Raw genomic sequence first — 14092 nt, forward strand, 5'->3', positions numbered from 1 at the left:
AATTATTTATGGCCCTAAAAGAATGGTTTAAAAAAACTAGTTAAAAGGACAGCGTGCCCCTCACAATAATGGAAGGTCAGTATTTTGATTTTTAACTTAGTTATTCTTCCCACAGTTGTCGCAGATAGAAACTTCAATATTAGAACGTTATTCGTGTTTCTCTCACTCTTGAATGCAACTAAGTTGTGTACAACTGCATATTTTTTGCAGGAGGCCGAGGTGACAAGGTGAGAAAGGTCGAAGATCGAAGGGTGGGTGAGGAGTTGTGTTGCACTTCCGGGTTGGGCGTTGTGAAGGAGTTTGCAGGGTGTAAATATGGCAGGTTCCAGTGAGTCAGGTCAGTATCTGGGCAATTGTGCTGCCTTCCTTGTTTATTCTGGAAGGGGCTTCACTGACCAATCTCCCTTCTTACTTCTGACTCATGTGCTGATAAGTATTTGTCTACATGCATGTAATGTTGATGTATTTCAATCTAACCATAGCTGGCCCTGGTGTGATACAAAGAGCTTGAGTAATTGAATATTACTTATTAATTTCTAATTCATCTTTTTAAAAAAACTTGGCAATTAATGAATCCCAGACGCTTAGTAAAAGTTCCGACCAGGTCTATGAATGAACAGATACCAATGAAGCTTTTTCAGACTACAAACATAGTCCGTCATTCATTGATATCGTGGCTTATCTGTTTTATGTATTTGGTTCTGTATCTCTTAAATGCCTTTAGACGCGGACAATTGAAGTACTGACTAAAGGTGAAATGGGGGAGGGGTGTCATAGAGTAGGAAATAATTGAAAAAGGACGTGCATATTAAACGTACCTAATATTCCCATTTTAAACGTGTGCCTTTTGTTTTCCTGGTGCTAGTAATGTCAGCATAGTACTTTCACTAACGGAAAGGTCTAATGTAAAAAGTCGATCAATTTACAAAAGCAGAATATGTATTCAGTTGTTAAGTTCACTCTTTTGTAATTTGTAAAATGGAGATGTTACCAAGTCCACAGTAAACATTGAGCTGTAAAGTAAGCTTTTATAACAAGTATCACTCACCTGAAATTTGGGTCTGTAACACAGAAACTAGACAGGATGAGAATGGCAGGATTCCTTCCCTGAGCCAGATGAGTTTATTTGACAGACTAGTCTTCAATATTTATTATTACTGAATCAGCATTATTTTTTAAATGCTGCAGATTTGTTTGACTACTAAAATCTAAGTTTCCATTTGAGATGGTGGGATTTAAACTAATGCATCTTGATCATTAACTCAGCCAGGATGATATGGGACCTATTCCAGGGTCTTAATTCTCATAATCGGTGCCATCATTTTTGTGCAGCAGTGAAGGAGTTCTGTGTTACAGAAGTCATGTCTTTCAGATAAGCTGTTAAATTAAGACCTACTTTGATATCTTGGTTAGTGTGGGAGTTTAAGATATTCCTTGCAGAAGGGAGCTCTCCTAGATGTCCTGCCTTTTGCATTTCTCCAATTCTGATTTCATTGCAAGACAGTAAATGAAAGAAATGAAAAGCTGCAGGTGTAGAAAATCTTAAAACAAAACCAGAAATGTTGGGCACATTCAGCAGTTCAGGTAGTATCTGTGAAAAGGTATAAACGGTCAATGTTTCTGGTTGAAGACCTTTCATCTGGGACAGTGGGGGTGGGGAAGAAAAAATAATTTAGTTGTAAGCAGTAAGGACAGGGATGGAAAGGTGTAAATTCTGTTTTGGGTTCAGCTCAGCGGTGATGTGAGGATTAGACCATAAGACAAAGGAGCAGAAGTCGGCCATTTGGCCCATCGAGTCTGCTCCACCACTTTATCATGAGCTAGTCCATTTTCCCATTTAATCCCACTCCTCCGCCTTCTCACTATAACCTTTGATGCCCTGGCTACTCAGATACCTATCAATCTCTGCCTTAAGTATACCCAATGACTTGGCCTCCACTGCCGCCCGTGGCAACAAATTCCATTGATTCACCACCGTTTGGCTAAAAAAAATTTCTTCACATCTCTGTTCTGAATGGGTGCCCTTCAATTCTTAAGTCATGCCCTCTCGTACTACACTCCCCCACCATGGGAAACAATTTTACCACATCCATTCTGTCCATGCCTTTCAACATTCGAACTGTTTCTATGAGGTTCCCCCTCATTCTTCTAAATCCAAGGAATACAGTCCAAGAGTGGACAAACGTTCCTCATTATTTGTTTTTTTTTAATGATTTTGCTTTATGTGGGACTTTGTTGTGTGAGATTGGCTGCTACAATTCCTACATTAAATTATTCACTGCTCTTCAAAAGTTCATTGTGAGCTGTAAAAGTGCTCCATGAAAAGTCCTGTATGGCTGTCATTTCTCTCTGTCCAGGGGGCATGTGAATTTCTTTTTCCCAGGCTATTAGGAATAATATACATTGTGGAAAAGCCCTCGTAAATATTCTTCTTCTCTCTCCTGCACAAGTCCTATTCAGTTTTCCACTCTTTCCACAAGGTAGTGATTTAAGCAGTAGTTTAATTTCTAGCCCTTAGCTGTCCTTCATATACAAGTATGTATATTATTACTGTCTCGTTTTGGGGAACGTTATTTAACATCCTGACACTAAATGGTTGTCTAGTGTTTCCGTACGTGCATAGTGGCAGAGCTTATGACTAGGACATCCTTGCTTTGATTGGAGCTGTGCAGACTATACATATTGCTGCATTTTTAGAACAAGCTGCAGGCAGATCAATTTGTGTGTGAATATTATGGCATTAGTATGCTGCAGGAAAGGATGGCAAATCGGCCTGTATATCTTGAAATATTCTTTCTTACCCCGTTACAGCATCTGCTATATTCTAGCTTAGTATTGGCTAATAAGTATTTAAGTAATGTCTGCCTGGTATTGAAGATAGGCTCATCTTGCACAACCAAAGTCTTTCATCAGCTTCTGTGGCAGAGGAACAAGTAACATTTTGTATGGGCAATTAACAAAATTTTTCCTCCCAGGTTTTTTCCCCTTTTCTTCTGAGGGCTACCAGTCTCAAAACAGAGCAAATAGGTACCAACAATGATCTTGTATTCTATCTTAATAACAGAGCATAAAACATCGAACATTATAGCACAGTACAGGCCCTTTGGCCCACGATGTGGTGCCAATCTTTTAACCTAATCTAAGATCAACCTACTGAGCCGTCCATTTTCGTATCATCCATGTGCTTATGTAAGAGCCCCTAATGTATTTGCCTTTTCTACCTTTCCATGCACCCTCTACCTTCTGTGCAAAAAAAAATTACCTCTGACATTCCCCCCCCCCCCAATACTTTTCTCCAGTCGCCTTAAAATTATGCCCTCTTGTATTAGCCTTTGCGACCCTGGGAAAAAGCCTCTGGCTAGTCACTCGATCTATGCCTCTTATCATCCTGTACACCTCTCTCAAGTCACTGCTCATCCTCCTCTGCTCCAAAGAGGAAAGCCCTAGCTCACTCAACCTATCCTCATAACACGTGCCCTCTAGTCCAGACAGCACCCTGGTAAATCTCTGCACCCACTCTAATATTCCCCCTTGTACATTCTTTACTAAAGTACTTGGTATTCACTTAATTGTTTAAGTAAACTCAGGTAGGTTGAAGGATAATAAACAAATTTAAAACTACAAGACTTTGGTTGTGCAATATGAGCCTATCTTCAATACTCTTCAGGAGGGATAACAAGGTTAGAGACTAGGTGTCTATGCGAAGAATGTTGTGGTTGTTAGAGGTCAATTATTCCAGCCCATGTTCTCAGTGCCCGAGGCTCAAAATGTTTCATGTTGCATCGTCCATAACCTTTCAGTTGTAAGCAGAGTGATGATGATTGTACAATGATCCGTTTGCAACTCCTTAGCAAGTACACCATCCGTCACTGCAATGCAGCAATGCCCTGGCAAGTAGCAAGTAACATTTAAGCCACAAAAGTGCCAGGCAGGGTCCACCTTCTAGTCAAGTGTAATGCTTTGGGTGTTCACAATGTGGTATCCTGTACATTGGAGAAACCAGTTGCACTTCGGGTGATGCTGATCTTTCCTTTGCTTGCCACTCTGATTCTTCATGTCACTGTCACTCTGACCTATCAGTCTGTGGCCTCTGGCCCTATAACAATGAGGAACAGCACCTCAATCTTTTGGGCAAGATGCTGACATCTGGACCTCTCTTGAATTCTGCAACGTTGAGTAACTTGTTTTCTTGGTCATCAGATGCGATATTGGCTCAGTATTGTTGTATTCCACCCTCGTGTTTTCTCTGGGAATTACAAGTCCTGCTCTGCCTGACCTGCTGGGCATTTCAACCTCGTACAGTCTTTTGTTCACGTTCTCACCTTCTGACTGTTCCCATTCACCCACTGACTAGATAATCTTGTTTACATTGTATCTCCGTGGTCAACTGCAATGTAGCAGTTGTTTTTCCCCCTCCGTACACGTTATCACTGTCGGGTTCCTCACCAATTTGAACAGTATTCTCACTCATCACTGACTCAAAGTCCTGGAGCTCCCACAAAGCAGCAGAATGGGAGTTGGAGGACTCCATTGGTCAGGGTCAACCATGGATGCTGCGTCCTAGCTATCTAAATACGCAAGTCAGAATCGTACAATGTTGAAAGCAAGCTGTTGCCCTTGTAGCAAGCTCCTCCTCTCCATGCATCTGATGAACCCCAAGGAACGGCAAAGACTGATACAGTTTGGCACCAGGAGCATTGCAGGAATTGCCAGTCAGCACTGAACTCAATGTAGCACTGCCTTAGACCATAAGACATAGGAGCAGAATTAGGCCATCTGGCCCATCGCGTCTGCTCCACCATTCAATCATGGCTGACCCTTTTTTTCTATCTTCTCTTCAACCCCAGTTCCCAGCCTTCTCCCCGTAACCTTTGATACCATGTCCAATCAAGAACCTATCAATCTCTGCCTGAAGTACACCCAACAACCTGGCCTCCACAGCTGCCTGTGGCACCAAATTCCACAAATTCACCACCCTTTGGCTTAGGGGCTCCAGTTATGGATTTTTCTCTTGGTTACTCCCAAGGCCTTCCCCATGAGTGGATATAGCTGCAAGGCAGTAGAGCTTTGAGATCAGAGTTTTCTTCTCCTAGATGAGCTGCCAACCACAGCTGACAAGTTCCATCTGCCTGAAACTAATGGTTTTAAGGTGCCAGTAAGTCACCTTCGCCCCTTCTATTGGTAAAGGTGGTTCAGCCAGTTTAGGAGGGACACGTGTAGGCCAGGAGCTGAACTTGGTTGTCAGAGGCTATTGGAGCCGCATGCTTTTGGGAGCATTTAGTAAGTAGTGGGAACTTATCCTCGTTGCCACCCCCACCTATAACAACTTTAAGGTCCCAGAATGGGAGTTCTTCACCAGATACAGTGCCGTTTTGAAGAGGGTGGCTCATTACTACCTTTTCATGAGCACTTACTTAGCGAGGAGCAATGAATGTTGCACTTGCTGGTGATGCATCCTGAAAGGAATGAACCACTCTTCACATTCCACCACTCAAAGCCTTTCTGTTTGCTACAAGGTCTTGTCAGGTGTATGATAGAACTCGACCACTGGTCACGGAATCCAGCTCTGACAGCAGTCAACAAGTTTGGCCCACTTATTAGCACTTCCTTCATGACCGTAGACATCACCACCCCCATCATTAGTGTTGTAGGTCTGCAGTGCATATTTGACGAAGCTGCTTTGACAGCATTCTGAAACCTATGACCTCCAACTTGGCATTTCCTAAATCCCCTTCCTCCACCAGCTAGATGGACAAGGGAATAGATACATTTGCTTGCCTCACTTGTGAGTTCCCGCCAAGTTACGCCCCACCCTGTGGGGCAAGTTTGTGGGGCAAATTTATTTCTTTTGTTCCATTGTCTAAATCATGGTAGTTAGCCACCACTTTCTCAAGGGTCATTAGAGATAGGTGCTAGATGAAGCCTTGCCATGATGTCAAATGTATATTAGTTTTAAAAAGTACAAAGAACATTTGGAGAAAAAAATCACTTTATTGAAAACATCTAGGCAAAATTCAACAGGATTAAAGTTACTATTTTTAAAAAAGCTTATTTACACCTTCAACTCCTTAAAAACATTGGCACAATAAGGTAGAAATCTTTGGGCAATATAAAATGGTTACTTTGTATTGGTATTGATGTGTGGAAGCTATTGCAGTGAGGCCTGGTGCACTCATTTCCTGACACCATGGGCATCTTCCTCTCTAGCAGGACCAGGAGAGGGGCAAGGCTCCTTTTCCTTTTGAGCCTCAGGTGATAATAGCATGCTGCAGTTGTGTTGTCTGGGACCAGATATGTTGGCAAGCTTGGGATCTTTCTGGCCTGAAAGCTGGTACTACTGTAAAAGAGTAAAATAATTGTTTTTAAAATAACCTCTAATGTAGCAGAGGCCAGAAAAGCAAGAACCACAATAGGAGAAGACTGGCAGAATGCAGTGTGTAAACTGTGAAACCTAACAGTACAAAATGCAAGAAAACATGGACATGATGGGCTTCTCATAGTTCATACTTCTGTTTAAATTGACATGCTGCTTCTCTTTGCCTCGTGAATGATTCTTATTTCTGTACGGATCATTTCTTGCACAAAATTGTATTTCTTAGCTTTATGCCTCATCTTGCCTTTCACCAGCAAGGACTTGTTTCTCTCTATCCTGCAGTATTAGTTTAACTGGAACTGGAGCTCCAATCAATATTCCATATAGTTTTATAATACCAAGTCCTATTCACTTCGTTTCACTGCCATTTCATGGCTCTCAGTCTGACAAAGCCTCTATTTTAAAAATATTGTTCCTTGTTTTCAAATCCCTCCATGGTTTTGTCCACTCTGTGTCTGTAATCTCCCTCAGTACAAAACTGTCCAAGGAATCTACATTTTTTGTCTTGTGGCTTGAGTATTTCTTAATTGAATTATAGAATTATTGCAATATAGGAGACCATTCAGCCCATTACTCTACTATTAGCTGTCGTAGATTTAATCTTACTCCTTTTCCCCATAGCTGGCCATGTTGTCCCATTGGCAACCACTGCTTAAGTAGGTTCATTCCAGAGCCCTGGAGTTCTACCTATAACTTCTTCATTCCCTTTCATCCTTCTTTTTAAAAAAAATGTTCCTTACAATATTTGGTCACGTCCTAATATTTATTTTCTTGCCCATGTCAAATTTCATTTAACAATTCGATAAGAACATAAATAGAAGTAACAGTAGGCCATATGACCCTTTAGACTGCTCCAACATTCCGTAATATTGCAGCTAACCCGGTTTTGCCCTCAACTCTAAATTTCTGCCTTTCCCCATAATCAATGGCTGACTTATCATTTGCAAATCTATCCCAGCCGTGAATGTGAGAGTGTGTCCTGGCACCGTAACAACCAGGATCTCCCGATGGCCTGCCATTTTAATTCCGTTCCTCATTCCCACAGAAAATGGCTAGAAATAAATACAGACATCCCACCCTGCGAAAACTCATTTCAGGGAGGTCTCAACCGGAAGTTTAACCCTCATAGCCGTCTGTGTCAATGAATTTGTTAATTTTGCAAGACATCAGATTCACAAGTGCTTTGTGAGACAGCTGACTTCTGAATTCTGTCTTAATGTGACGCACCATGCTGAATGCCGTTTCTACATCACAATTAGAATTTGGCAGCACCAAAAGACGCTTCGTCAACTGGCAGAGCTCTTTGAATCTCAATTGCCCTGTGCTCTCAGATTTTACTTTGGACAGCTTCCCCATCAACTGGCAAACTTTTGTAGTTTGGCACCAGTCCTTCAAGGTTAGTTGAGACATAATCCAGGACTCACCCCAACATGTCTTTTACAGTCATTTAACCCACCATGGGCAATAGAAAAGTCACTGTTGCAAACAGTGCAGGGAGCAACACTGTCATTATTTTTGACCCCTATTAGGCAGGAGTACACTTTAGTGTAGTCTGGGGTGACGTACGTTTTATATTTTCTTTTTTTAAAACACTCTGCCATGGCGCTGCAGGACACTAAACTGAACTGATGGACAATGAAAGAGAGAGAGAGGTCGACTGTAAAGTCCGCCCACAGAGAAAACCGATAGGTCTACTTAGCACAAAAGAGAGACCAAGCAGGATTGATTCATTCTCATTCTCATTCCCTCCCCCTCCCCCTCCCCCTCCCCCTCCTCATCGATTTCCAGGATATTGTATATAATTTGTGGGCATCAGGGAACCACTATCAATATGTGGGAGACTCCCAGAACTTACGGGAGAGGTGGGATGTCTGTAAATATTAGGACAAGTGACCAAACATATCTGTCCATGGCCACCTTTCCAGCCACATTTGAGGCTAGACGTAGATTAGGGAAGCAACATCTCATATTCTGTCTTGGTGGTCTCCAACCTGGCAGCATCAACATTGATTTCTCTAACTTCTACTATTCACTGGTATTGGTTTTCTTACCTCCTCCCCACCTCACTTTCCTTATCCCTCTGGTCCTGTGCCCCTTCTCTTTCTTGTCTCCTGCCCTCACAAGACCTGTTGATCACCTTCACCTTCCTCTGGTTCCCCACCTCCTTTTCTTTATTCCATGGTCTACTGTCTTTTCCCTTCAGATTCCTTCTTTCTCAACCATTTGCCTCTTCCGTCTGTTATTCTCTCCCCCCCCCAGCTACTCTCATCATTCTCGTTCGTTCCCTGTCACCCACCTTCCTACCTCTCACCCCAATCCCCATCACATATCACCCGCCAGCTCGTGCTCGTGCTGCTCCTCCTCCCCCACTGGCTTCTGCTCTTTCTTCCAGACCTCGGCCTGAAACGTGGATGTTAATTTTCCTCCGTTGACGCGGCCGCACCCAGCCGAGTTTCTCTGGTGGTTTATGTGTGTGACTCTAGCCACATACTGTATGTACTCAATGACTCAGCTGTCACTGCCCTCTGGGGCAGAGCTGACGGAGACTGAACACTCCCCAAGGGAAGAAATTCCTCAATATTTCCTTTTTAAATGGGATACACCCTTACGCTGAGACTGTAACTTATTTCTAGATACGAAGAGAAATGTCCACTCAACAGTTACAGGGTTGTCTCCTTCCAAATTCTATTGAGGATAGACCTAACAATCTTTCCTCTTTGGATGACAGTATCATTTCCGGGATCCACCCAATGAACCATTGAAAACTTCTAATATGTTCCTCCTTCAGCACTGCAGATGTGGCCTGTGTAGTTGTAGCCAAGCTTCCCTACTTTACTCCATTCTCCTGCAACAAAGCTTGACTTCTTTTTTTGCCAGTTTGCTGGCTTGCTGCAGCTCATGTACAAGAGCATCCAGATGGGAGTCTTCTGTATTCTCACCAACCAAAAAATCTGCTTTGCTTTTCCTGCCAAGGAAGGTAATCTTACATTGTACTCCATCTGCCAAATTTTTGTCCACTCATTTAACCTCTTTGTGGACAAAAACCTTTTCCACCTATCACCTCCCAGCTTCTTACTTCATTCCCCTCCTCTAAAAATCTGGCTTCACCTAACACCTTCCAGCTTACATTTTATGTGTGTTACCATCTAGCTTGTATTCCTTCCCCTTCTCTCTTCCCCCCACCCTTCCTCTGGCTTCTTCCCTCTTCTTTTCCAGTCCTGATGAAAAGCCTTGGCTAGAAACTTCGGCTGTTTATTCATTTCCTGACCTGCTGAGTTCCTCCAGCATTTTGCGTATGTTACCATGGAGAGATGGTGTTGTCATTAATATGCAGAGCCTGTTGTGTGTTCCATTAAGGACTGAGGGATTTTTGACAAGTGTGTAGACATTTGTTAGCTTGTGGTTTTCTTTAAGGAGAGCGTATCTTCTGTGAAAATTCAACATGGGTTACCACAGGATACACACAAACTATGTTGGCCATTGCTCCAGAGGTGTTACTCACGGTTTTGTAGATGATATTTGTGAAGCAATGGACTGTCAGCCCTTTCATGGAACAGTGCGAATCCTATCCTCCTTTTGAGAAGCTGTCTTTTGACAAATGTTGCCTGTTGAGTGTTTCCAGCACCTTTTTTTATTTCAGATTTTTAACCTTGCAGATTTTTGATTTTCAGGATGCCTGAACTGTTGGGTGGATGTGGTTGTGTATCTTGTGTATGAGGTTGGTGAGAATTTTGTATGAAATCAGAGATTTTAAATACTTGTAGATGCTGAAAATCCAGAGCAACACACACACAAAATGCTGGAGGAGCTCGCAGGCCAAGCAGCATCTCTGGAAAGGAATGAACAGTTGACGCTTTAGGCTGAGACTTTTCATTGGGACTGGAAAGGAAGACGGGGTAAGCCAGAATAAGAATAAGTCAGAATTATTCAGGCTTTTTCCCTGTTCCTTTTGAGTCCTAATGAAGCATCGACTGTTTGTTGGTATATACTCCATAGTATAATGCAATATATGCTGGTATATATTTGTTTGTCTTTTACCATCCAGTATTTGTGTGATAATGAATTGACTTAGTGTTTAATTTTTATTGACTAGTCTATAACTGGCCCTGGCATGGTGGGAAAGCTCCTGGGCTGGAAAATTTTGGGAACCAAGATGCAAGGGTACCTATTTGCCCTAAACATACTTTACATATTTCACATTCTGTTTAAAATTTTCATCCACTGATTCCCACAATGTTGGATGTGGACATGTATTTCAAAGTTATGAAAGGGCTTTGAAAGGGTAAATGAAGGTTGCGTTTTCACTGCACAAGTAACCAGGAAAAAGGCATCTATTTAATATGAATAATTAGGGACATTATCACAATTTTTTACATTTTATGATTTGAGTACACTGCTCAAACAATTGGTGGAAATAGATTCAGTGGTAACTATACTGAAAGAGATTTGGAAGGGAAAATCTTACGGGACTGTGGAAGAGAAGGAAGGAGGAAATAACTGTTTTGTTGGGTCGTATTTTTTTCCCTTCTGTGCTATATGATTCTTTGAAAGAAATATTGATGCAGTGAGCAGTAGAGCACTAAGGAGTGTGGTAGAACAAAGGAATCTGGGAATTATAGATCCGCACTTCCTTGAAAGTCCCATCACAGGTAGATGGGGACCTTCATAAACTAAAATATTTGAGTACAGCACTTGGGATGTTTTGTTGAAGTTGTATAAGACGTTGGTGAGGCCTATTTTGGAGTATTGTGCGTAGTTCTGGTCACCTGTCTACAGGAAATACAGGTTACGTATCCCTTATGTGGAAACCTCCAAAATCCAATTTTTTTCCCTCTCTTCTTCTTCTGCGCACTGACATCATCACAAATGGAAAATTCCTCAATGCCTGGGAAGGTTCCCTGGCAATGTGCAAGTCTCTGTGCATCACAGACAGTTCTGTGAAGTGACCTCACATATGCAATAAACAAGAGTTAATAAAAAATAGAAAAACACTGCATAAAATCAAAAATGAAGATCTCGATCGTGTATTGAAAGAGTGAGTCTTGTCAGTGTCGGAGTGAACACATGCTGCTTACTGGGATACCGATCATGAAATAAACAAAAATGTATCATAACAAACTAAAAATTGGAAGTATTTGTGAATACTTAGCAGACTTGTTGCAGAAATGTAAAAGGCATGGCATTAAATTTTAATAAAGATTTAAAAAAATTTTAAATATAAAGCATCCGCTGATCACAAAACATTGTTAAGTTTGTGAAGATCATCACTGATGAAAATCTAACACCAGAACAATTCTACAATGCTGATTATTTTTATACCTTACATAAAACCTGAAAAAAGTAAAATACAAATACAGTGTACTGTAACCTTTTAATCAAAACACGGCATTGTAGGTAGAGACTGAAAGCCTGCGGTTGTTTGTTGTTCAACAGCTGATTCAGGTTTTCTCCTGGTGCTGCTTTGTTGCTTTTGTTACTCTGCACACATTATATATTCATTATAATAATGGTATGTAACGGTTTTTACTGTTAAGTACAAGTGTAAGACAAAGACTGCTTACATAAATATGGTAGCACATAAGTTCAGAGTCGGAAATGATGGCGATCCCAAGCAATCTCATTATATATTCCAAAATCCGAAACACTTCCAGCCCCAGGCGTTTCAGATAAGCAGTGCTCAGCCTGTATATGAATACAGTTGAAAGACTACAGAAGAAATTTACAAGGATATTCTTGGGACTTGAGGAGCTGGGTTATAGGGAAAGACTCTGAGAATGAGGGGAGATTTGGTTCAAAGTTATGAAGGTTACAGATACCGTCAGAATCAGGTTTATTATCACCAGCATGTGACGTGAAATTTGTTAACTTAGCAGCAGCAGTTTAATACATAATATAAAAGGAAAAAAAACAAAGTAATCATAAATAAGTAAATCAATTACGGGATATGTGTATTGAATAGATTAAAAATCATGCAAAAAACAGACATACTATGTATTTTAAAAAGTGAAGTAGTGTCCAAAGCTTCAATGTCCACTTAGGAATCGGATGGCAGAGGGGAAGAAGCTGTTCCTGAATCGCTGAGTGTGTGCCTTCGGCTTCTGTACCTCCTGCCTGATGGTGACAATGAGAAGAGGGCATGCCCTTGGTGCTGGAGGTCCTTAATAATGGACGCTGCTTTTCTGAGACACTGCTCCCTAAAGATGTCCTGGGTACTTTGTAGGCTGGTACCCAAGATGGAGTTGATTAAATTTACAACCCTCTGCAGCTTCTTTTGGTCCTGTGCAGTAGCCCCTCCATACCAGACAGTGATGCAGCCAGTCAGAATGCTCTCCACAGTACATCTATAGAAGTTTTTGAGTATATTTGTTGACATACCAAATCTCTTTAAACTCCTATTGAAGTATAGCTGCTGCCTTGCCTCCTTTATAACTGCATTGATATGTTGGGACCTGGTTAGGTCCTCAGATATCTTGACACTCAGGAACTTGAAACTGCTCACTCTCTCCACTTCTGGTTCATGCAAACAGGCACTTTTTCCACCAAGGTTGTGTGAGACTAGAACTAGTGGTCATTGGTTAAGGGTGAAAGATGAAATACTTAAGGGAGAACTGAGGTGAAACTTCTCTCCGGGTGGTGTGAGTGTGGATCAAGCTGCCAGCGGAGGTAGCAAATGCGGGTTCAACTTCAACATTTAAGAGAAATTTAGCTAAGAATATGGATGGGGGGGATATGAAGGTCTTTGATCCAGATGCAGGTCGATGGAACTAAGCAGAATAACAGTTTGGCATGAACTAGATGGGCTGAAGGCCTTATTTCTATACTGTTGCTTTCTGTGACTATCTGATGAAAGAAGTCGGCTTGCATATCTATAAACTCAAATTGATTACCTCAAATTTGAGCTAGGTTTGCCACAGATCCTTCCCATACAGGATGCAGACATTCTCTGCAGAATTGGTGCAATGGATCCCGGGCTGTAGCAATCCGTCCTTGTGTCCTGAGTAAAGAATTTATTTTTCTGTCAGTGAAGTGGCCCACTTGGCCATTATGCACTTGAAAGAGCTATCCAATTAGTTCTACTTGTCCCTTCCTCTTGTTGGTGTCTTGTTGCAGGTACCTAATCCATCATCTGTATTGTTCTGTAGAAGCTGCCTGTGTTGTGTGAAAGCACTGAATGGGATGGTGCTATTACATTTTAATGAAAGACCAGTTGTCTCTGTTACTGTAGCTGCCGCAGCACACACGGCCAAACAAATTACCATCAGTCCTCTCGTGGGGAGCACTCCTTATTTCCTTGCACTCTAAATAACACCTCCACCCACATATTTCAGACTATGCTAAACTCTTATTTTAAAAAAACTGCTTGCCTTGACCAGAGTGAATCAAGTCAAATTTATTGTCATTTAACTATATACATATATACCATCAAACGAGATGTTTCTCCGAGCCGGGGTGTAAAGCACTGTAGTACAGTATTCATAAAATACAGAATAACTTGTGAAAGTAAGGATGAAATCTACAGATGGATTGCACATAAATAAACTAACGTGCATAAATTAAATGTAAGGTACAGAACAGATTAACCAGTGACACTTCGAATGTCATGTGGCAGGGAGTTCAGAAGCTAATGGCCTGAGGGAAGAAACTGTTCCCCATCCTAACTTTCACACTTAATACACATTTTTTACCCATCATGCCCTGATCCCCAAGATGCCAACTTTC

The 14092-nt window shown here is 41.6% G+C and overlaps 1 protein-coding gene across 1 annotated transcript in view; it reads left to right on the forward strand.

Annotated features, from left to right (window-relative positions):
- Nucleotides 1-262: 262 nt before the first annotated feature.
- Nucleotides 263-14092, forward strand: part of ptpa (protein phosphatase 2 phosphatase activator) — a 59059-nt gene continuing 45229 nt past the window's right edge. Inside the window, exon 1 of the mRNA XM_063073703.1 lies at nt 263-337. Coding sequence (XP_062929773.1) covers nt 316-337 — 22 coding nt within the window. The 5' untranslated portion in view covers nt 263-315. The remainder of the gene's footprint in view (nt 338-14092) is intronic.

Source organism: Mobula hypostoma, chromosome 21, assembly GCF_963921235.1.
Source record: "Mobula hypostoma chromosome 21, sMobHyp1.1, whole genome shotgun sequence".
Taxonomy (NCBI): domain Eukaryota; kingdom Metazoa; phylum Chordata; class Chondrichthyes; order Myliobatiformes; family Myliobatidae; genus Mobula; species Mobula hypostoma.